At 43.8% G+C, this 21864-nt stretch overlaps 1 protein-coding gene across 9 annotated transcripts in view; it reads right to left on the reverse strand.

The window, feature by feature from the left end:
* AGAP1 (ArfGAP with GTPase domain, ankyrin repeat and PH domain 1) overlaps positions 1-21864 on the reverse strand; it is a 288123-nt gene that overhangs the window by 106643 nt on the left and 159616 nt on the right. For all 9 annotated transcript variants that reach the window (XM_052675876.1, XM_052675877.1, XM_052675873.1 and 6 more), the window contains 2 exons: positions 16236-16340; positions 3747-3915 (listed from right to left, as the gene is read on the reverse strand). In XM_052675876.1, coding sequence (XP_052531836.1) covers positions 3747-3915; positions 16236-16340 — 274 coding nt within the window. The remainder of the gene's footprint in view (positions 1-3746; positions 3916-16235; positions 16341-21864) is intronic.

Below are 21864 nucleotides of genomic sequence, written 5' to 3' on the forward strand. Positions count from 1 at the left end.
CAAACTTGCACATAACAAACATGGGACAGCCCCTACCCCTGTGTACTAACTTAGGAGCAGTGGGCACACAGAATCTCAGAGTCCAAAATCTGTCAGAGCCCAAACACAAAAAAGCAAGAAAGCCCAGAGGCCAGCTTTTGCTTTCATTGTGTCATGGCAAAACATTCAGACAGAGTAAATGCACCTTTTTGTGAGCTAGTTGCTTGGCTCTGCAGCGACAGGAACACCTTATTTATACTCATCACAGCTCTTGTGCCAGCATAGAGCAGAAAAACACTCATCCTGGCTTCTCCTTCATCTACCCTCCTAACGGGCATTTTTTTCCCTTCCATCTCTGAAGTGGAAACTTGCAGGAAGGGATGCAACCTGGCTTTTGTTGTTGACTGCCTCCCAGAGAGAGCTGCTTCCAGATGTTTGGGATGTAAACACACTCACAGATCAGGCTGCTGTCACTGAGGTGGCTGTTATATGCCTGTGTTTATCAAATAGTCTTCAAACCATGAAAACAATCCTGTTCGGAGAGGTGCCACAAAGCAGCACTAAGCTCTATGTGCTAGGAAGGACGTGCTCTTAAACTGCTTTTGCACATAACAGCTATGCTAACAGATTTAAGAGACAAACCTTCCCTTGCTACTTGACCATTATAAATCCTTTCGCCTCAAAAATGGGTAGATCCCTTTTGAATCCAATGGTAATGTCTCCCTAATCAGCTTAATTCTGTCTGCTATTCGTCTTGTATGAATTCCTGCATACAGTGGTCAACCTAAGACTCACAAGCAGAATATCAAAACCTCCTCGTGTTACTCCACATTTGGTTCTCAGCTGAAGTTCTGCCACTCACAAGGTGCAAACAGCATGGCCAAGCTCCTGTCGCACAGCACTGCTGGGAAGCACCTTGGGAAAGGTCCTCAGTGGGCTGAAACACTGGGGAATTTCATCAGGGAAATGCTCCTAGTGGGCCTGTGCTTATCACTACCTATGTGCTAAAAGCTTGATTTCCATGAGTGACCTCAGACATTCTGAGTGCTGGTACTCTTCCAACATCGTATCTTTTTACCCATACACAATCTCGTAACAGCAGAAGGAAAATCCAGACCACATCAAACAACTCACTCCTAAGCATGGAGAATATTTCCACATCCCAAGTCTGCACTGGCAAAAGCACAGAAGAATACGAAGCATCACTGTTCCAGGGGTGAGGTGCAATGTGATGCAGTGAGAACATCGCGTATTTGCTAATAAAAAGAGCAAATGTTGATTTTCTCCTGGGCTTGGCCCGAGTCTCCTTGGCACAGCAGATCTGTGTACATAAGCTTGTCAACAGCAAAACCAGACAATTTCAGTCCTGCCATCAGTTTTAAAATATCACTTACAATGAAGACAACGTTTTGCCAGTACTAGCAACTGAGAAAACGCTCTGAGACAGCATGACAGACAGAACAAGGGATAATTTGCAAATATTTTTAGCTGCATGACAGATGAGTGCGGATGCCAGGGCTCCTCCTGGCACACCAGGAGCTGAGCCGTACCCCCGGGCATCCCACTGAACAGAAGCCATGACCCCACTGCACACAAAGCACTGCCAGTGCATGTGAGAACAAGAAGGCTCACACTGCCAAGCCAGGCACAGCTTGTGACTTTGCCTTTTTACAATGCTAACACTCCCAATATATTCTAAAATCACTAAGTGCAATGCAGCTCTTTCTTCAATCTTAACTGAATATGAGAGCACTGAGAATGACATAAGGACTGACGCACAGCTGAGCTGCTGCTGGGTATACTCCTGATCTGCTCTACTATCTCCAGTGATCACTGCTTCGATCCATCAGCTGTTGACTGATTTCAGTACAGCCTGGAAAACACGACTTGGCTTTCTCAATAAAGCTCCTCTCTTGATGCTGGTCATCTGCACAGAAATGCAACCACCAGACAGACCAGAACCAACCCTTCCATCTCACCAAAATCTTAGCAACCTCCACACCCTCTGACACCTAAAGTGGGCACAAAGCAGCAGGTAGGAACCCATCATCCAGCCCATCTTCACTGCTCCCCCCAGGAACTTATAAAGATGTATCCAGACAGTTACGCCACCCCTATAGTCGGTTGGAAGCATCATTAATGCATTGGTATTTGCTTTATCTATGGGAAGAAGGCAATGCAAAGACAAGCAGGTCAGAATCTTGCTTAAGGTTGAAGATCAGCTGCACGAGACAAGAGGCAAAGGTATTCAAGTGGGTAACAATAAAGAACTGGGTTCTCCTTTACCTGGTTACACTCTTATATGCTTGGAAAGCAGTAATTAGTTTAGAACTTTAATATGTAAATACCATATTAAAAACTTCTATTACCATGTACTCCTGCATATGTTTTCTGAAACTTACTTCTCTGGAGGAATAAATAATTTCTGCCTGTTTCAAGCCATTCAACTGTCTTAAAAACAGAAGTCCTTTTGCTGATATATTGACTCAGACCAGCACTTCTCTTCCCAAAATAACGGGATATGCTGAAAAACAACCCGCTCTCCCAGTCATCTTGATTAGAAAACAAAATGTAACACATGAACCAACCACGAATTACTTTCTCCTATGAACTCTTCCAATGACAGTGCCAGCTCCCCACCTCTAGAGGCACAGACCACAACTTGAAAAAGGCTGATGAAACCACTTTCAGACATATCAAGTCCCAAGCCCGACTAATAGCACGTGCAATGCAAGAACTGTTGTTTATCCATAGGGATATCTACTCAGTGGCAGCACAGAAAAGATAAAAGGTTTTTTTATTGTTATTCTTTTTTATTTGAACGTTTCACCTCAAAGAGCAGCATCAGAAGTTGGATGGAAAATCCTCCCTACTCCTGAAGTAGGGTAATTTGCCCTGTAGAAAGGCAGAGGATCACACCGTGGTCTGAAGCACAAATAACCACTACTACGCAGAAGATCCTTGAACGGGTCTCCTCTTGCCACGTTCTTTCCTACAGTTGCTCACTGTACCTACAAGCGTGGACTGTACAGAGATAGAAGTGCTTGGACACCTTTGTCAGCCTGTGCTGGAGATGCCTATGTTAGTCGTAACTGGAAAAGGCACTTGGCTCTTTATGGATGTCATCCCAAACATGCTGACAAAACTTCTATACCGACGCTATACTGTTATGTGTTTTGCATAAGCCGTGTGCTTTGTAAAATAAAATGTCTTAAATGGTTTTTCTCAAAGCAATTTTTAAAATCCATTTAGCTGCATGGACAAGTACTTCAGCGAACAATAAAATTCTTTGTTTAGAGCTCACAAAGAGCTATAAACTCCTTCCATAAAGAAAATAAAATGGCCTTCTATAGAAGAATCTCACTGCTGGAAAGTCCAAAAATTATGCATCCTTCTAATGGTGGAAGCAAGCGATGTGGATGCCACCAAGAAGCCACAGCAGACCTTTCAAGTGACATCTCCTGCTTTTCCACAGTATTAGACTTAATGAGTCAGTAGTAAGGTCACACCAGTTCTAGCCTTGGTGAAATTACATCGGCTTTTGGCAAGTATAATGTACCAAATATAGAAGATGGATGTTGAAGGTTATTTTAAAATGTAGAATCACTTGTGGAGGCCAGATCACTAGCCAGAGAAGGTTTAAAAAGCTGCACAGTAGCCGTCACTGAGATTTTTAATTAATTAATCTCATTCCCACCCCAGTGATAGATGACAACTGCCTACACACAATTGGAAAAACAGCTCTTCGCTTGTTTGGCTGGCATTACCTGAATTCGGTGAGATGTGTAAACTGCTCATGTCCTTGGAAAGGCCATTTGTTTTGGGACTGGAGATGGGGGCACAAGCTGACGTAGCTCGAGGCGGCCTCTTTCCAGGAACTTTCACAGTGGTTCTCAGCAAGTCAATTTCTTTCCCGTGAACGTTCTGCATGTAGTCCTGGTAAGAGGGAAAGAAACAACACAAAGAAACAGAATCAAACAGGTAGTTCTGTAAGCATTAGATCAACTAAAACACTGCTTAGTAAGAATGCAGTCCTGTATCTGCTATCATCCACTACACTGTTTTCTCTTTCCTTCCATCTTCTAGGTAATACAGTCCATGCTAGTAACGCAAAATTCAGGCTGAATATTAGGAAGAATTTCTTCTCAAGAGAGCAGTGATGCAGTGGCACAGCTGCCCAGGGAGGTGGTGGGGTCACCAACCCTGGAGGTGTTCCAGAACAGTGGGGATGTGGCACTGAGGGACGTGGGCAGTGGGCATGGTAGAGTGGGTTGGGATTGGACAAGATTAATTTTATTGCTCTTTTCCAACCTTAATGATTCTGTGATTCAAAGCCTTGAGCTGCTACACCCTCCAACAACTAGCAGGGTGAGTGGCAAGTCACAATGTGGCTGCTTTTGAGCCACACATGCAACTTTGCCAGGCCCAAAGCCCATGACAAGATTAGATTGACTGCCTCTCATGAACATGTTTGCTTGTGTATCCTCTCTATTTCACCAATGTTTCACGCAGTTATTTCTTTCTCCATAAAATTTGGCAGAAGTTCATTGACAAACATTGACAAAGTTATTAAAGGGCACTGACTGACTGGTAAGGTTTCTGAAATTACAACACTGTCTCCTTAGATTATGAGCCTTCCTCCGTACATGGAAAAAAAAAAAATCACAGCAGGAAGAAAATTATGTAAATCAGGTCTGATTAGAGAAAATACAGTAAAAGTTGGAAGCCAGAAGTGGAAAAGGCTTTTCCTAATTCTTGTTTGAAAGGCACACAAAGAAGGAATAAGCAAATCCAATAACTCGTGTCAAGGAAATGGCCAAGTGGCTGCAGCTGCTATTTTCCAAGAAACCTGGGAGAAAGTGAGCCGTGCTGATCTCTATACTGGAAGAATATGCTCAGGATTCTGCATTCCAGCTTCAGCTGCACACTCTAAATTGCCTGTGGGCTTCTTCAGATGAACACAGAGAAGCAAATGAGCCTCTTTTTTTTTTTTTTTTATCAGAGGACAAATGACAGTTCATTAAGGTAAGACAGCCACTGAATCTGCAATCCTGTGGTACACCAGAAGAGATGCTGCCAGTAGAGATGGTGAATTTTAAAGCCAGAACACAAAATTTTCACCTCCCAGTACACGCTATTGCGGCTACTGACATTTCAGAAGACAAATAAGTGAAGCTGGAACAAACACAAGGACAACCACAGAAAGAAAGAGACTGCATGCTTTGAGAGGAAACGCAGGGCAGGTCATACGAGATGCCAAAATGAAGGACAAACACTACATAAAAAATATTGTACAAAACACAGTGTGGGTGGATGCGCCCCAAGAAGAAAATGGCAATGTGAACCAATGACTGGGAAAAGAAATTGGCATAAACTCTTGAGTTAAACTGGAAACCAAGGGAATGTTCCTCTTGAACAGTGTTCTGTAGCAAAAAGCCTCGTTTCTTTGCAGGTAGAAGTTGGTTGCTTTCCGGAGAACCAGTGATGCTCTGTGCCTGCACAAGCAAAGACTTGCTGACAGTGATATTTCTTTCAGTTCCTTAAGTGTCCAGGGCAAAATTTAGTCAGACTACACAGTATAAGACAGAAGATCACAGATATTAATTAGAACAGTTCCAATTCTGCAGGCCACTGTGTATGACCACAGCGCCAATTCTACAAGTAAATACCAGCACAGACTAAAAGCAGCTCCAGATCTAAATCACTACTGGCACAACACAGGGAGCAATCAGCTCCCTCATAAAAATCCCTCCACCTCTGACAGTTTTTACAATACAAATTATAAATTCTGTTCAAAACAAATCAAAACCTACTGCTCAAGTGGTGCTCATTTCTTCACACCTAACATTAATCCGTGGTACAAAATAGAAATGAGCTTTTCTTTTTTTTTTTTCCCTCCTTTTTTTTTTCCCCAGCTGTTTGGGAATTAAGAATGAAAAAGGGAAGTCCGAGCAGTTCATTGGGTGAGGAAAGCAGAGCTCTGCTTCTACAAGAATCAAAAGCAACGCAGTAAAATAACCCCCTTAGGTAGTTGCTAGATAGAAATGAACAAAGCAGATTCATCTATAAATTACCAAGTTGATAAACTTTCTAGTGCAGTGTCAGTTCTTTACAAATTAAAATGCAATGACCAGAATGTAACTGAGCATTTATGGTTTATGGACTCTAAAACGAGGCTGGATCAAGATCAGATAGTGATCAAACCTCAGCCTGCACTTCCTCAAATAGACACTTCTTGTTTAACATGCAACAACCACGCTGTATTCGATTCAAATTTCATAATGAAGACTTTTGCCCAAGTTCTTCAGATGAGTTTCCCTGCTACAACCGGTGAGATGTGACAGGGTGTGATTAAAGCTCTTCCAATTGGGAGTAAAACGGGCTTATGTGAGCTATGAACAATTTAGGAGAGTCAGTCAGTGCTGGCAAGCAGGAAACAAACGCGCTGCAGCCACATCACGATTATATGGAAGTGCCCAAACAGAGCAGATGCCACGCAGGTATTAACGTCAGCTTAAATATTTATAGGGATATATCAAATGTAAACAATAAAGACTCCCTCATTGTGTGCAAGATGCACAGCGATAATCTCTGCGTTCCCTGAGGAGGAGCAGAGGAAAGCACCAAGTCTGCAGCCAGCTCACCATCCACCCTTGCACATGCTCCTTCAGATCTGCACTCGGGGAATAGAAGTGAAAACTACAGAATAATGTGGCGGCCTCAGAAGTGCAATGTATGGTTTGATCAGATTAGAACAGATGAGGGTCTTGCTGTCATCTGGAATATGCTGTGTTAAAGAGAAGACAGCAAGCCTGATTTTGATATGCAAATGTTACAGATATAACTCCCCTAGATGTTAGTTGTGGAAAATGCTGATCCAAGAAAAAAGGGGAAAAAACCCTTTAACAAGGCATGAGGGTAATTCAAAGCCAAGTACTTTTAAACAGCACTTAACAAGTCCCTAGAGCCTACTCAACAGCGGGCCACCCCAGAAGTGCCATCTTCTGCCCCTCAACAGCTTGAAAAAGTAGTAATTGCAAAGCCATTTGCATTTTTCTTCTCAAGTTGTCCACGTTCATCATTCAGCAAGGCAGAAAAAAAGCAAGCAGCACCACGGAGGGAACCCTCCCCAGACATGGCAGCAGCACGGCGAGCCGCGTCCCCACGCCCTGCTCCCGCACCTTCGCCTGCGCTTGTTTTTTACATTTCGCTCCTAATTATGTTGCATCTATTGCCATACACTTAATTAGCTGCATTAATGTGATTTCTTTTCACATAGTCAAGCAATTAAGAGCTATGATTGAGTTTCATTCAATTAGCCTCAACAAACATGCTAATTGATGTCCCAGATGCAAATGAGGTGCAATGAGAGAAACCTGCTAGCAATTGAGAGCTGCGGCGGGGAGACCCAGGCTGCTGACAGAACTCGGCTCAACATGGCGGGCTGCTCAGTGCAGAAGGAGCGGGGTGCCTCGGTGTCCCCACAGGGTGAGGGCGGCACCGCATGGCATCACGTTGTCACTGACCCTCACCACGATGGCTGGCAGCAGGGAAGCACTCAGCATCTTCCTACGGCTTGGCACAGCGAACCACAGTTTCTTTATCCCAGGCCTGTAGGAGGCTGCCATCTCATCTCCGAGCCTGTGAAACACTGCACAGGTGATGGCCTGCAGTTATCGGCGACTGGCAGCTTCATCTTAGTCAGCTGTGGGGCGATGCTGCTGCTCCACTAAGGCCAGAACGCATCAATCAATCAATAACCCCTAAAAATGCACTCGCTATATTGATTCTCATTGCTTTTCATCCCGAGGTTACTGTTAGCGGTTTGCTCAAATACTGGCTTGCTGAGGTGTTAATTTGACTACTCAAGGCCATTGACCATTATCTTTAGGACTAAATAAACTGTTAAAGTATCACTGAAAGTCATAAAAGCTGCATTGACTGAAGATAACACAAAATATTATCTGACGGCACTACAAAATGAATTGCCTTGAGTAAAAAAGAATGATATGCCACGACACAGAAGAATGTAAAGTACTTTAGTTCTGGTCTTAATACAGCTTTCCATTTACAACAGCAGAAATTGATTTAACCAACTCAGTGAATAGAAGCCTCTCAGACACCCATAGGGAGCAAACAGGTATTACATTTTCTGAACAGACATACCAAAAATAAACACTGCTAGTGTGGAGCTGTCCTGTTTTCATTGCCAGCAGCTGTTAAACTAGCTGCCAGGCATTGCAATGGCTTGTGATTGCCCAAGACAACTCTCCACCACCAATGCAGGCTAAACCTTGGCTACATGATGAGCCCATTCAGCTGCCCTCCTTCTCCCAGTTAAGAAAGGGGAAAAGCTGTTTGAGCAGCAGCACCCACCAAACATCTGCCCTTCCACAGCTATGTTCAATGCATGTGTGGCCCCTTTCTCAGGGGAAGAAGTTTGCACAGACCAGATGATGGGAAAGGCAGATGGAACACGGGGAAGCTGGGACTCAAACTCACCCCCATCCAAGTCTACCACACTGCCCTCACTACTTTACAAAAGGACATCAGAGAGTGCAACAGCACAGTTCCTCTCCAGAATGAGACTCAAGTCACTTTAAATACAGGGCTCACATTAGGTTTGTAACACTCAACATCGAAGTATGAGAATTTTCAGATGGCTCTAATACAAGAGACGGACCACACAATCACAAGATTCAGAAGGGACCTCTGGAGATCATTTAGTCTTGTATTTAAACCCCAAAGCACTTCATTGCACTGAGAGCAAGAGTACTGAATTTCTGACTACAGTACTTACCAATTAGTACTCTGAGGATTAAACACCCCCATGTTTTTCTATGGAGCTATATAAAGTAGGAGTAGAAGTCCCCCAGTTCTTTAGAGTAGGTATTATCTTCTGGATGTGCAGAACTACAGAACACCTACAGGGTACCACAAAACAAGCACCTGAACAGTAAGAGCTGAACCACTCAGGCAGGATTCTCCTGCACCAAAACACCCACGTGGTCAGGTTTTGAGCAGGTAAATTGTGTTCCACTCTGGTAAAGGCTGTGACTGACCCTTTCTGACCACACTTTTGTCATGGGATTGCAGTGAAAACACTAATGCAGTGCTGCAAACTCTTCTTGGCCAAGGAACCTCACCAGGAAGACTGAAGGATCAGTTGCAGAAACTAGGACCTCTTCTGGCTGGGCTCAGTAAATGGAGCTATCTTGCAGGGAAATCCCTTCCACTGGAGTTGTATTTCTGCATCCTGGCACCAGGTGAATACGACTCAAAGTTCACCCCTCATCTCAGGCTTGTCCTGTGTCACATCATTAACTTGTTCTAAAAGAATCTCCTTCCCAGGGAGCCTTCACATACCCATCCCACTGCCACACTTTTCCAGTGCATGATGTACCAAACGAGACCCTCTTCCAAACAGTATTTAATGGTACCAAAGTAAGAATATGAGACTTTTTCTCCTTTTGAGTTATGAAAATGACAAGCCTGTTTTTGCAATGCTAGGAACGAGTCCAACTGGACAGAAAGCTAGAAATTCCTTCTCCGATCTGCCAATGCTTTACCTCAACATGAGAAAAACAGCTTCATTTTCTGCCGGCTCCCATCCTTAAGTTGTAGAATGCAGCCCCCAGGCTCAGCGTGCTGTGGTTGACGTAGCGCTTCCTGATCAGAGGTAGAACAAAACTAGAGACCATTTGGGAAATCCTCCTAAAATCTGAGGACAGCGTGCATTTTGCACGCAGCTTCTGTTTTGTGAGCTGAGGGCAAGCAGCGACCCACACAACCCATTGTTCACCGCCAGCAACAAACTGCCTGGGAAAACAAAACCCGAGCCCTTCCTGCAGCCCACAGCCAACCCCAAAGAGCAGGCAGACCGGCGGAGGGCTGAAGCCCTCACTTGTGTGTGTGTACAGGGCAGTCAGACATTTTTATTGCAAAATGCTGTCTGGAAAAGATGCAAAACAAAATTGCTATACTGCAAAAAGAAGAAAAGAGGGGGGGGGGGGGAAGGGTGGGGAACAAAAGGCCCCCTTCCCTTTGCTTATTGAGTTCAAAGGCATAACATGCAGCACCCTGCAGCAAATGGGAAGCTACACTAATTTTAAAGCCATAAAACGCTATAAAGTGCCCTGCGGGGCAGGACTACACTGAAGCTAGTTGCACCTAAATAAGACATGGTTCATTTACTTCGCAGCTTAGCCTAATGTAATCATCAGTGGATTTCTAGCCTAGAGTTGTAACAGGCAAATAGCCGATACTGCGGAGGCGACACTCCCAGCCATTGAGGGGCCTCAGCTAGATTGCTGTTGATTAGAAAATTTTTCAGTTTTGACAAGCACTTAATGAACATAAATCGCTCCTTGATTGGTTTCCATTTGGGGCCACAGGCATACCTAAGAAGAAACAAAAGTCTCCAACTCCTCTCTCCACCTTTCCCCGCATGGACCGCAGCAACAAACCTATCTGATCCGGTTATGAGCCCCATGGAATATATTCATCAGATTTTCCTGCTAATGTAGCCTTCCTCCCCTCGTGCACATAAACACGGGCATAATATCATTCTGCTTCACAATATATAGTTAAGCTTAAGAAAAACAACAAAAAATGCCGTTTTCTGAGAAGAGCACAGAAATGAGAATGCATTCTGGGAAACATTGATCACTAAAGCACTTGTCCTGACAAACAGAAGGTCATCTTGAATCTCTTTTCTTCAAACTGGGAGTCAAGAACATTACATTTCAGTAATAAAAAGCATTGACTGTATGCATACTACAATATCAATCAGTCCAATCAGCCATCTAGGGGCAGCAGCAACACTTTGAACACAGAAACAGCTTCAAAATAATCTATTTATTTTTTAATGGAGTGCTCATTTCTATGAAACGTTAACAAAACTCTGCACTTCACTCCTCATTCAGACTTTGTAACAAGTACTGCTGTAAATGACAAATCGGAGTTTTACCATCGTGAGTAATTTATGAAGCATTTATATCCACAGCAGTTAGCTCTGCTGGACAGGAAGCTCTCATTTAATAAAACCTTGTGATTAATTAATAGCTTGGCTTTTGCCATTCGTTTGCAGCTCATTCAGATACCAAAGTTTTTCCCTGTTTGTCTTTTTTCTCTTTTTTTGGAGGTGGGAGGGAAGCACAAGAGCAAAATAAATACATGCTTGCTGCTCTACTGCAAGTCTGCACAGCTCTGCAAGCAGCAGCACTGTGTTTGCTACGATATGCCATGCTGATGATGCGACAAATCTTGCCCTCTGAATCAAATGGACTTAAGGACAAATGCTTCACACTCTCCTTGCATTTACCGACCTGTGATCATCTGCAATGAATCACAGATGTGATTGTAAGCCGCTCTGAACAACCAGTTTTCCTCTCTTTTAGCACAGAAAGGGATTGCATATTTTAGGATTACTTCACCCTGCTGACCATCCCTAACTAGTTTTATTCCCACTGAAGACTGTGGTGCAATGGCACTTCCAAGCAAGACAGTTTCTAGTCCGAGGACACAAAGCCAGGGGGTCAGAATAATTTGCCTTGACAGCTATCCCCAGTTATACATCTCACTTAAGGACCACAAACACATTCTAGCTTGCATTTTTCCCATCTATATTTATAAACCTTCTCTCAAACTTGAAAGAAAAGAGTTTGCCAGGAAGCTACAAGGTAGAGGACCAACCTCTAAGTGTCACACGTATGCCCCGATTTGCAAGCGAGCTCCCGACCCTCAATTTGTTCAGGAAAATTGTAAGGACTAAACACGGTGAGAAACTACAAGACACCTATGCACAGGGCATTTTAACCCGCCTTCTATTTCTCAGCAAGGTTACTCTTCCTTAAGGAAGTGTCCAAGCAAGAAAGCTCTACTGAAAGGCCAGACCCCACCACACAGCTCCAAAGCTTTTTGCAAGCCCGGAGCTGGGCCTGGGTTACATCAACTTTTAAGAAGATGTGTCCTTATTGCATACTGTTGGAGCCCTTGTGCAAAGTACAGTCTATTTGCCAGGCTGAAATTTCTTTTGTTTGGTTGAAGTACATTCACTTTATCTGACTGCAAAAAGCCACTAATGTGACCTCTGAAGCGGCATACCTGGGCTGCCCACCCAGTCAGCACTGCTGTGAAGAGTTTTAAAACTGTGGCTACTGTCAGACTAATTGAGCAGAATGACATGTGTGAATTCACATCCTTCTCACAGAGATGAAGGACAGATTTTCCCCCTCAATCACTGCTACCGTTTTACACCCCCTGGCAGTGGCAGCTCCCCCCCCAAATAAAAAAAGGGGCAGCGACGATGATGAAGATGCAACAGCAGAAAATGGACGTCCACAGCTAAAGCTTTTGTCATCTACTGACCTGTGGCGTGGTGGCAAGTGTCCGGGAGACAGACAGTGGTGAAACACCATCTATTCATCAGGATATGACTTAGATAAAGAAGCTGAGTGCAGCACTGCCCAGCAGGTATCCTGGCGAATACATTTCAGGAGCCCTTACACATGGCATTCTGCCATTAAAAGCCAAGAGATGCCTAGACAAATTCCCATGGGTCCCTTTGGGTAGGCTGACGCTGAATCTGTCAGCCAGAATTTTAGTCATCCACTCAATGGCTATACTCCAGAAGTGTATGATGAATAGGTAGCTATGGTGAACTTTGAAGCCTGCGGGTCAAAGTTCTCTCTCATTATCCCCACCATTTTCTATTGGCACAGCTCCTCAGCATCCCAAGGGAAGGGAAGGTTTAAGGCTCTTGAAAAAAACTGACATGACCAAGTCAGGAAACAGTAGGGTGCTTATGTACATATATTTTCTTTCCCCATTCTTCTCTTCCCTCGCTTTCTTAAGAAGAAGGAATATGAATTTAGCTATTGTGTAAAACGTCAACCTGGCAGCACTCGTACTTATTTAGCAGGCACAACACAGCACTCATTTCTACACGCTGTGCTGCCAAGCAGGCCTGACCCTTCCACAGATACCTCCTCTGTAAGTAGGATACCAGTTTGATTTCCACACCCCATCCCAAATCCTTTCATTCTGAAGCCAATCCTCGAGTTAAGAGGACAACAGCACTGATTTTTGCAACACAGACTATTTGCTGTATTAAAAGCCACTGTCTTTGTGCGTGACGTGCTGTGGAACACACTCCACAGAAAACTGACACGCTGGAGGCCAAGTCTCAAGCAGTATCTAAGTACAGTAGCCACTAACAGCTATTAAATATTGTAAAAGCTTCTTCCAACGTTGGGGTTCAGTAACATTCTGCATTCTGACTCAAGCTACAATTTGGGAAGATTAAATTATGTTTTAAATTTATTCCTTCTTACCACCACTAGAGGCCAGATCCACCACTCACTTCACAGATTTACAGCTGCCAAATGTTGAATAACCAACATTAGCTGCAGACCTAAAATAACGCCTGTCTATCTCACAGGATGAGATTAGCACCACGACTCTTCACGAGTTCAGATGGACGGCTAACAAAAGTTAGGATGGCTAACTCTTCATTTCATCCTATCTGATAGGAGGTTGGTAGGAATAAGGTCTTATTTGTCAAAAAGCAAACAGCAATACAACCACAGCATTAGTAATTTATCAGCTTATTGAGTTCAGTGTGAACAATGTAACAAGTAGAGAGAGTTCAACAAAACCTAGCAAAGTCAAGCCAAAAACACCTTATCAGAGCTTTGTTTGAGGAAAGCCAAATGCTGGGTAATCTCCAAGCAAAAATCCTGACTTTCCTGCTCCCTTACCCACAAAGCTTTGTACAAGTTGTACTGGGAGTCCGACTGACTTGCAGCATCTGGTCCTACCTCTTCGTTCCACTGCAGTATGCACAAGACAGGGAAAAAAACTACTCATGCTTCCAGCCCCAGCAGAGGAGGCTGACAGAGAAGCAATAAGGTGATACTAAGACAAAATTGCCAGGTCAGCCCTGCACTGTTTTTCAGGTGGAGGCTTCTAACTCATAAGGACAAGTCAAAGCAAGCAGCAACAGTATCAGGAACTGCAAGGTGCAAAAGGGAAATATGGTAACTGATGGATGTACAAATTGCCCAATGCATAAAGAATGCTCTGCAGGGTATATTAACGACAGCTATCCGACACAAAGTAGTTCACTGGCAGTAATGAAATGCACTCAAGTAGCACAGTGACTCTTGGAAGGCTAAAATCAATGGCATTAAAACATTAAGACGCATCATTTATAATACAAATCACATCACAGGAAGACTGTAACGTGAATGAGCAGAAGCACAGATATTCCTAGGGTGTGAGTTCAGCAGAGGTGTCTGCAGAAGACTCAGAACAAGCACTAGGCTGTCTGCAGCAGCATCCTGTCAGCTAGGAGCTGTACGATCCCCCACTACTACCCACCAAAATACAGCCCAGGGAAAAACACTGTGTTACAAACCCCTCTGATCTAAGAAAGGTGTGAGCAACTGGAAATACAGAGACGTGTACCTTTTTCTTGGGAGTGGGGGGGGCACAGTGGGGGATAGAGGGAAACAATTACAGGCTAGTAATTACTTCTTCTTTAAATGGATTCTCTCTAATCTCCAATGGATTTACCTCTAATCTCAAAGTAATTACCTCTAATCTCAATGGATTCTCACTCAGGGGAAGACTAAGCAGCTCCAGCGAAGCCTAGAGAGAAGTACTCTATTGTCTGCGAGAAGCAATGAAAAACTAACATATGTTCCCAGGAAGCTCAGGAACAATAGAGCACTTACAGAGCACAGAGGGGATGTGGGCACAGACAAGGCAGCCTGCCTGCTCCCTGCTCTGCCCCGGAGTGGCCATCACAGCCTCAAGGGAGCGCATCTGGAGGATCCATGTGGGCTGCCTCAAAGGCACGCGGTGTCCGTGCTGCCAGCAATACCCATAGACGACTCAGGTATTTCAGGGTTGCTTCTCAGCAGCATTCCCCCAGATTAAACAGGGTAAGGATGGCCACAACGGCCAGACAGTCCTGTCCAGGTTTGTGAAAGGGAGAAAAGAGAAACTCAGTAATAACTTGCCCTGGACTACACAAGCTGAGGGGCAACGTTTCAGAAGGGAAGTAGCAATTGCTTGAATTGCTAGTTGTATCACTTACTAATTTTTAGGAAATAAGGAAATAACATGAGAAACTGTAATTATGGCAAGGAGTGAGACTGAATTCTTGCGGTAAGCCAGAGAAAATCCTAATATTCATCCCTCAGGAAACAGCAAGTTGGTGCAAGCACAGCATCAGCACAGCCACGCTCCTGAGACATCATCTACCTGAGAAGCAGCTTTCTGACAGATCCACACCTCAAGAACGTACCCACAGAAATACATCCATTCAAAACCTTGAATTTACGTCCTTACTGAAAAAAAAAAACCAAAACAAAATAAAATTGCCTAGGAACTCAAAATGACAGCAATCGGTATCAAATGGCCCTAAAATGTTACACCTGGTCACCCTCTGATTTCCATAGGGGATATGGTGATGAAACATAAAACCCAGGACAATCCCAAAGATCTTGGTGAAGGCCATACTATGCTCTTATTATGCTTCCTAAGTTCTACTCTTGCCTGCAATACCAAGCAAGTGGAAGAGCTGGGAAATCCCCAGCTCAAAATCCTGGTTGTCCGTTCTGTCTTCTGAATTGCTGTGGAATGGAAGGAGCTCTGACAAATCACATCCCTTCTCCTGCTGACATGGCTGGGACTCACAGGCTGGGCTAGTCTTGAGCCAGACACCTGTGCTTCTTCCTTTCCCCCAGACCAAACCCACAGATGGTGTTCTACACACAGACAGGATCCTTGGGCAGAGACAACAACAGAGACCTTAATGTGGAAACGCTCCATGGCACATTTTAATAGCTTTGTCATTTTCAAAAGGCTGTTCAGGATTACTTTCTGAATAAACCACAACCTTTGCACACTGACAAATACCAGAAAATGTACTTAGTCTTAACTATGTCTAGAACATTCTTCCTTATAAAATGCTTCCATAGTTTTCTTAATTGACAGCAAGTCCATAAGGACATCAGCACAAAATAAAGGCTTAAACAGGGCACTTGGAGTAACTGTGCACACAGAGTTTCACCTCAGAATTTGATTTCCAGTTACCCAGTTCTGATGGGATGGGAATGGAATAAAGTGAGAGAAAGAACTCTCTCCACCAAACTGGACTCAACAAAAACATACTCAAAGGAACTTGCTAACACTGCTTCACCTGAGCTGGACAGTTGTTGAAGGTACAGAGAGCACGGAGTACTTACATGTAAACTAGGATGATAGGTCAGCACGCCGTTGTCGCACAACGTCACGTATTTCTTCTTCCACTCTTTATTCAATGACTTGCCACTTCGCTTTAGCAGCATACCCTGTTGCAGGAAAAAATTAAAAAAAAACCATTAACCATTATTTCATACACAGAAAAGAGCGAAATCCTTGTGCGTTCCTCAGGAAGGCAGATTTTAACACAACAAGATGCCTCACTGTTCCATAGATAATATTCAACCCACACATCGGTGATGAATTTCAACCATCAGTATTTGAGAGTAAAAGTCATCATTGTGTTTAAACAGACAAGGACTAGTGTGTGCACCAAACTGTTGCCAGCTTAAAAGCAGAAATTCGCTTAGAAAAGCAAAATGTAGCTTCTTATAGCACAAAGTGATGGTAAACCAAACAATCTGCGTTTCCAAAACCACGTGAGAAGGCAGCTCTCTGATGAACTCATGCAGTAAGCTGCTGTGGGAAGCCAGGTGTGGGCACCAGGACATCTCAGCACACACAGTACTGCCACAAGAAGCACTCTGACAGATCAGGTTTGCATAAAAGCATTCACTTACATCTGTTTCATAAATGCACGTCCCAAGGCCAAGTGGACAAGGGGCACTTCTGTGCCTTCGCACGATGAGAGCTCTCCCCGAGCACATTTTTCCCTCCCTCAATGCCAGCTGTTGCAAATTTCAGCTGAAGTCCCTTGCCACAGCCCACAGGAACTAATAACTCTCCTTCTGCAACCACGGAGATGATCCCTAAGGGAAATCAAAGCTCACAACCGCCTTTTCCTGGACACAGGCTTGGAATAGAACTTCAGTGAGCAGCCCTTCTCAACTCAAAGCGATCTGCAGATAGGACTGTAAATAAAAGCTTGTGTCAGAGGACTGAATTACAAACCCCGAACTTTCTGGCCATCTGGGGGTCAGGCTCCTTTTTGTGCGCTGTTCTTTGCTACATCTAGGTGGCTCAACCTCAAACTTTTACAAAACAGAGCGGGGCTTCTGAAACTGTTTCTCACAAAAGCTTCTGCAAGTGTGAGTTACACATTCCAATTACTGCCTTCTCGTGCTTGGAGACGTTGTTTTCTTCCATTAAAAATGAAAGCTTATTTCTGCCTTTGACTCCTATGTTTGTCTATAGTAGGTGATCTGTCACTTCACCTTTCCCATCTTTTAAACCTCACCTATAGCACAGTCGCTCACATGTAGGGGCACCCAATTTTAGTTATAGCCATGCTATATGGATCAAAAATTACTCTCCCAAAGCTGTTTCCCTGTGCCGGTTCTGGCGCGTTTGTTCTTCAGACCTTTTAATGGGGAAAAAGCCATAAGAATCACAACTGTCTTTCCTTTTTCCTTGCCTTTTCTTTTTTTGTTGTTGTTTTTTGAAGTCTTGAAGAAAGTAGAAATGTATTTCACACCTTTTTACCGCTCAGTGCTATAAAGAAAACATATCACTACTTATGTAATTTGGAGTTCATGCCAATTACAAACTCCACACACTGCAGAAGAAACCACCTAAATGAATGGCTGCCATCCCCACTGTTTGCAGGAGGATGTTTTTTTGACAAATACGTTTTTTTTTCTGCTGTGTACAGGATGCAAATAATAGGATATTCACATAGAAAATTCGTAACGATTTTTACTACATGGTGATTTTGTTAGGGGAAACAGTTTTAAGTTGAGGAAGGGAAGATTTAAGTTGGATGTCAGGGGGAAGTTCTCTACTATGAGAGTGATGAGGTGCTGGAACAGCCGCCCAGAGAGGCTGTGGATGCCCCGTCCATCCCTGGAGGTGTTCAAGGCCAGGTTGGATGGGGCCCTGGGCAGCCTGGGCTGCTATGAAATGGGGAGGTTGGTGGCCCTGCATGCAGCAGCGGGTTGGAGATCCGTGATCCTTGAGGTCCCTTCCAACCCTGGCCATTCTGTGATTCTGTACCTAGGTGTGCACTACGAAATTCTGGTTGGGAACTAAATAAGGAACTAGTTACTCAGAATGGGGTTTCCATCTCACTTCTGAAGTGCAGTTTGGTGCTCTCATGTAAAAACTGACTCACTGGTAAATATGCACCATCTACTATTTGTATCAACCTAACCAATTAGACTTCCTGATCTGTTTCTTAAGGATGCATAAAATAATATAATTTTTGTATTATCTGAGAACCAAACTACATCCTCCAATATCTGTGAAGAAAAGCACTGTGAATACATGGAGCTAACAAAGTGTTATGAAGCAGAGGAGCACATCAGCCACACTTCTTCCTTTATCCCCCCAAGGCCAGAACTGCCACTTTGTCTGTGATAATTACATAGAATGGTCTGGAGAAATGCTCTTAGTATCGGAGTGTAGATCTGCTGTAAATGCACTTACACTAAACTTAAAAAAAAGAAAAAGAAAAAGAAAATAAAAATGGCCTAAGTACAACAAGAAACGCTACTAATAGAAAAGAAACACAAAAACAAAACAACAACAAAAAAACACCTTCTGTCACATTATGTCCACTTTTAAGCTGCATCAGATTCTCTGCCTGGAAGCAGAGTTGGCTATTAGGAACAATTTCTTCCCAGAAAGAGCAGTGCTGCAGTGGCACAGCTGCCCAAGGAGTGCTGGGGCTCCCTGCAGGTGTTCCAGAACTGCGGAGATGTGGCACTGAGGGACGTGGGCAGAGGGCATGGTGGGGTGGGTTGGGGTTGGACTTGGAGATCTTAGAGATCTTTTCCAATCTGAGTGATTCTACAAGTCTATGAAGCAAGAGGGACCTTGGTTCCCACCAACTCTTGGTGCCTTTGGCAAGCCCCAGCCCCAGCACACAGCAAAAATCCCATTTTGCCTTACAGCTAGGCAGAAAGGGATTAAGGGAATCAACTCTACGTTCAAAATTCTACGTTGCTTCTCATATTATTATCAATCAGATAACATTATTTCTCCTAATCCGTACAAAACCTTTGCTTACGTTCCTCCATCTGTGCTTCTAGCACTACATTCAGCCCTCGAGATTCAACACTACAAATGTAACACCTCCGATTTGCTCAGAAACTGAGAAGAATTTAACACTTCAAATCAAATCTTACCACCTTCTCTCCAAAACTGCAATTCTGACTCTAACAGAGCAACGCAGCTCCTCTGAGCCAGTGCTAGCTGTATTTCTAACAACTGACAAGATACACGCTCCAGTAGAGAGCACCAACTTCACTCCTTGACTTTTCCCAGCGAATGGCACCGCTCTACAAAGAAAACAGAGAACTGCCTGTGTGTATGGCAATCTCTTTATTAGTAATGTGTATGCCACGTCTAGTCCCAGGAGGTCATTGCAAGCCAAAAGCAATGTTAAGTGTACAAGCTTTAAATAACTTACAAAGTTAATGTAATGAATGTAAGTGTTATCTGAAATCCATCACTCAGTGGCTTGCTGTAGCCTCAAGCTGTGATAAAACACCACTCATAAATTTATATTAAAACTCTGTTCAATAGCAATTATTTACCAACAAAGATTTATTGATTGCATTTGCTGTTAGAGACTGGGGCCCTAACTGAGTCAATCAGCTCACGTTGTTGAGCTTCAGGGCACCAGAAGTTGCAGGCTACCGTCAGGCTCTGCAGCCAGATCATTACTGGGACTACAAGCAGCTAATGAAGGGCCCCCAGCGTGGGATCACTTGCTCTGGTGGCACCAGACCACTGGCCAAGGGACCACTGCTCGTAGCACACACACATCACCTGGATGTGGGGTGAGCAGCTCAGTGCCCCAGACGCCTCCTGCGAGCTGCAAACCTTGCTTACAAAGGAAGGCGAATGGGGAAATGATTTGCTATTTGTTTCATGGGAATATCCTTCTAAGCAGCAAATTATCAGCATTTAAAAATGACCTATGAAGGTTGTATAACACTGCATCAAAGATGCTGGCAAGGGAGCCTGCAGAACCAAAAAACCTCTTTTGAGTTCCCTGCTGTGCTCCATTGCATTTCTCTAACTTTCTCGTGTATTTTGGATTTCCCAGGGGCCACAAGAAATGAAAAATGTTTCACAAACATTTGTGTTGTGTTTAACTGACTGCAGGTTTCTTCTGCATTGGCTCCAGCCACAGCACGTGACTTTGTGTAGTGATTTTAAGGAGGGTTTGGTACATCTGACTTTTCCTGGCATGCCAAGTCGTAATGTCAGGACCCTCTAGAAGTCAGTAGGCACAGCCAAGATTGTACCTGCTGAAAAAGAGCAATACTTACACTTCTATTTTCTCGTGGGAACTTACAGCACTGCCACAGCTGAGGTACAAGCATCACATAGCCTATTTTTTTCCTCCTTAATTTTAAGCCAACCCCATACTGTTACTCTGATGCTGTTTTGACAGAATGAAATATGCAATCTTGCTCTTAATCATTAACAGCATAAACTCTTCATTTTCCACTCAGTGCTATGAATTTTCTACATGAATTTTCTATCATTTGCATTGCATTCACAGAAGAAAAACAACATCCTTGTCATAAAAAACCAACATCCTCACCCAAATAATTGGGTTAGCAACCATTCACAGTCATGATCGCAAGCAATGGCTACGTACAAATTCTGGTTAATACAGCACTCCCTTCTTTTAAATTGCTTAACATCATAAACAAATGCTGGCAAACCATCCAGGTCTGCATTACTAACCAACACTGTTAGCCAGCTGGAAGCACTGGGACCAACGTAGCTTGTCATAAAACATGAGATTATTTCTTACCTGATGATTTTTGCTTCTAGAATATTTAACTTGAACAGCTTCAGAGTCTTAGAGCTCAAACTTCACCATACAGTTGGCACCAGCTCAAATACTTGCACATTACAGATGCAAGATCACAGCAGCTGCTACTCTCTCCAACAACGTGGGCATGCAACCAAACCTCTGGGATATAAATGCCTTTGGAATCCTTAGGTAGGAAAGCAACTGTTCTTTTTTCCTCTCCTGATTTTCCAGATTTAAGTCTTCTCTTCCCAAGCATTTCAGGGAGAGGTGGTTGGTCTTATGAATGACTAGCTATGAAACAGTTTAAACTTTTTAAAATTGGAAACCTGTAGAAAACGTATCTGAACAGTAACAGGGCAATAGGGCTCAGTGGAGCCACAGCTCTGACTTGGACCAACAGGCACTACTTTTGCTGTAATCTGAAGAAGCTGCAGCACAGAAGTTTCCAAGCTCCTGGTACACTGGCTACTATAACAAAAATTGAAAACCTTCACTAAGAAAATCATCCAAATGCAGACAAGCGAGATTTACAGTTCATTGCAGCTCCAGCAGTGAGGAGTGGTACTGCCAGCAAAGAATGAATTCCTCAGCACTAAAGACACAACAAATCAGAAGAAAAAGCACAATCCTTATCATCGTTGTGTTTGTACTTCTAATGCCTGGTCTAGCAATGTAATCCAAAGGAGCCCCCGGTACAAGAAAGACAAGGAGCTGATGGAGAGGGTCCAGAGGGGAGCCACAAAGATGACCAGGGAACTGCAGCACCTCCCTACGAAGACAGGCTGAGGGAGCTGGGCTTGTTCAGCCTGGAGAAAAGAAGGCTGTGGGGTGACCTCATTGCAGCCTGCAGTACCTAAAGGGAGCCTGCAAACAGGAGGAGAACCAACTCTTCGAAAGGG

The sequence above is a fragment of the Tympanuchus pallidicinctus genome, unplaced genomic scaffold, assembly GCF_026119805.1.
Source record: "Tympanuchus pallidicinctus isolate F22 unplaced genomic scaffold, pur_lepc_1.0 scaffold15, whole genome shotgun sequence".
In the NCBI taxonomy this organism is placed as follows: domain Eukaryota; kingdom Metazoa; phylum Chordata; class Aves; order Galliformes; family Phasianidae; genus Tympanuchus; species Tympanuchus pallidicinctus.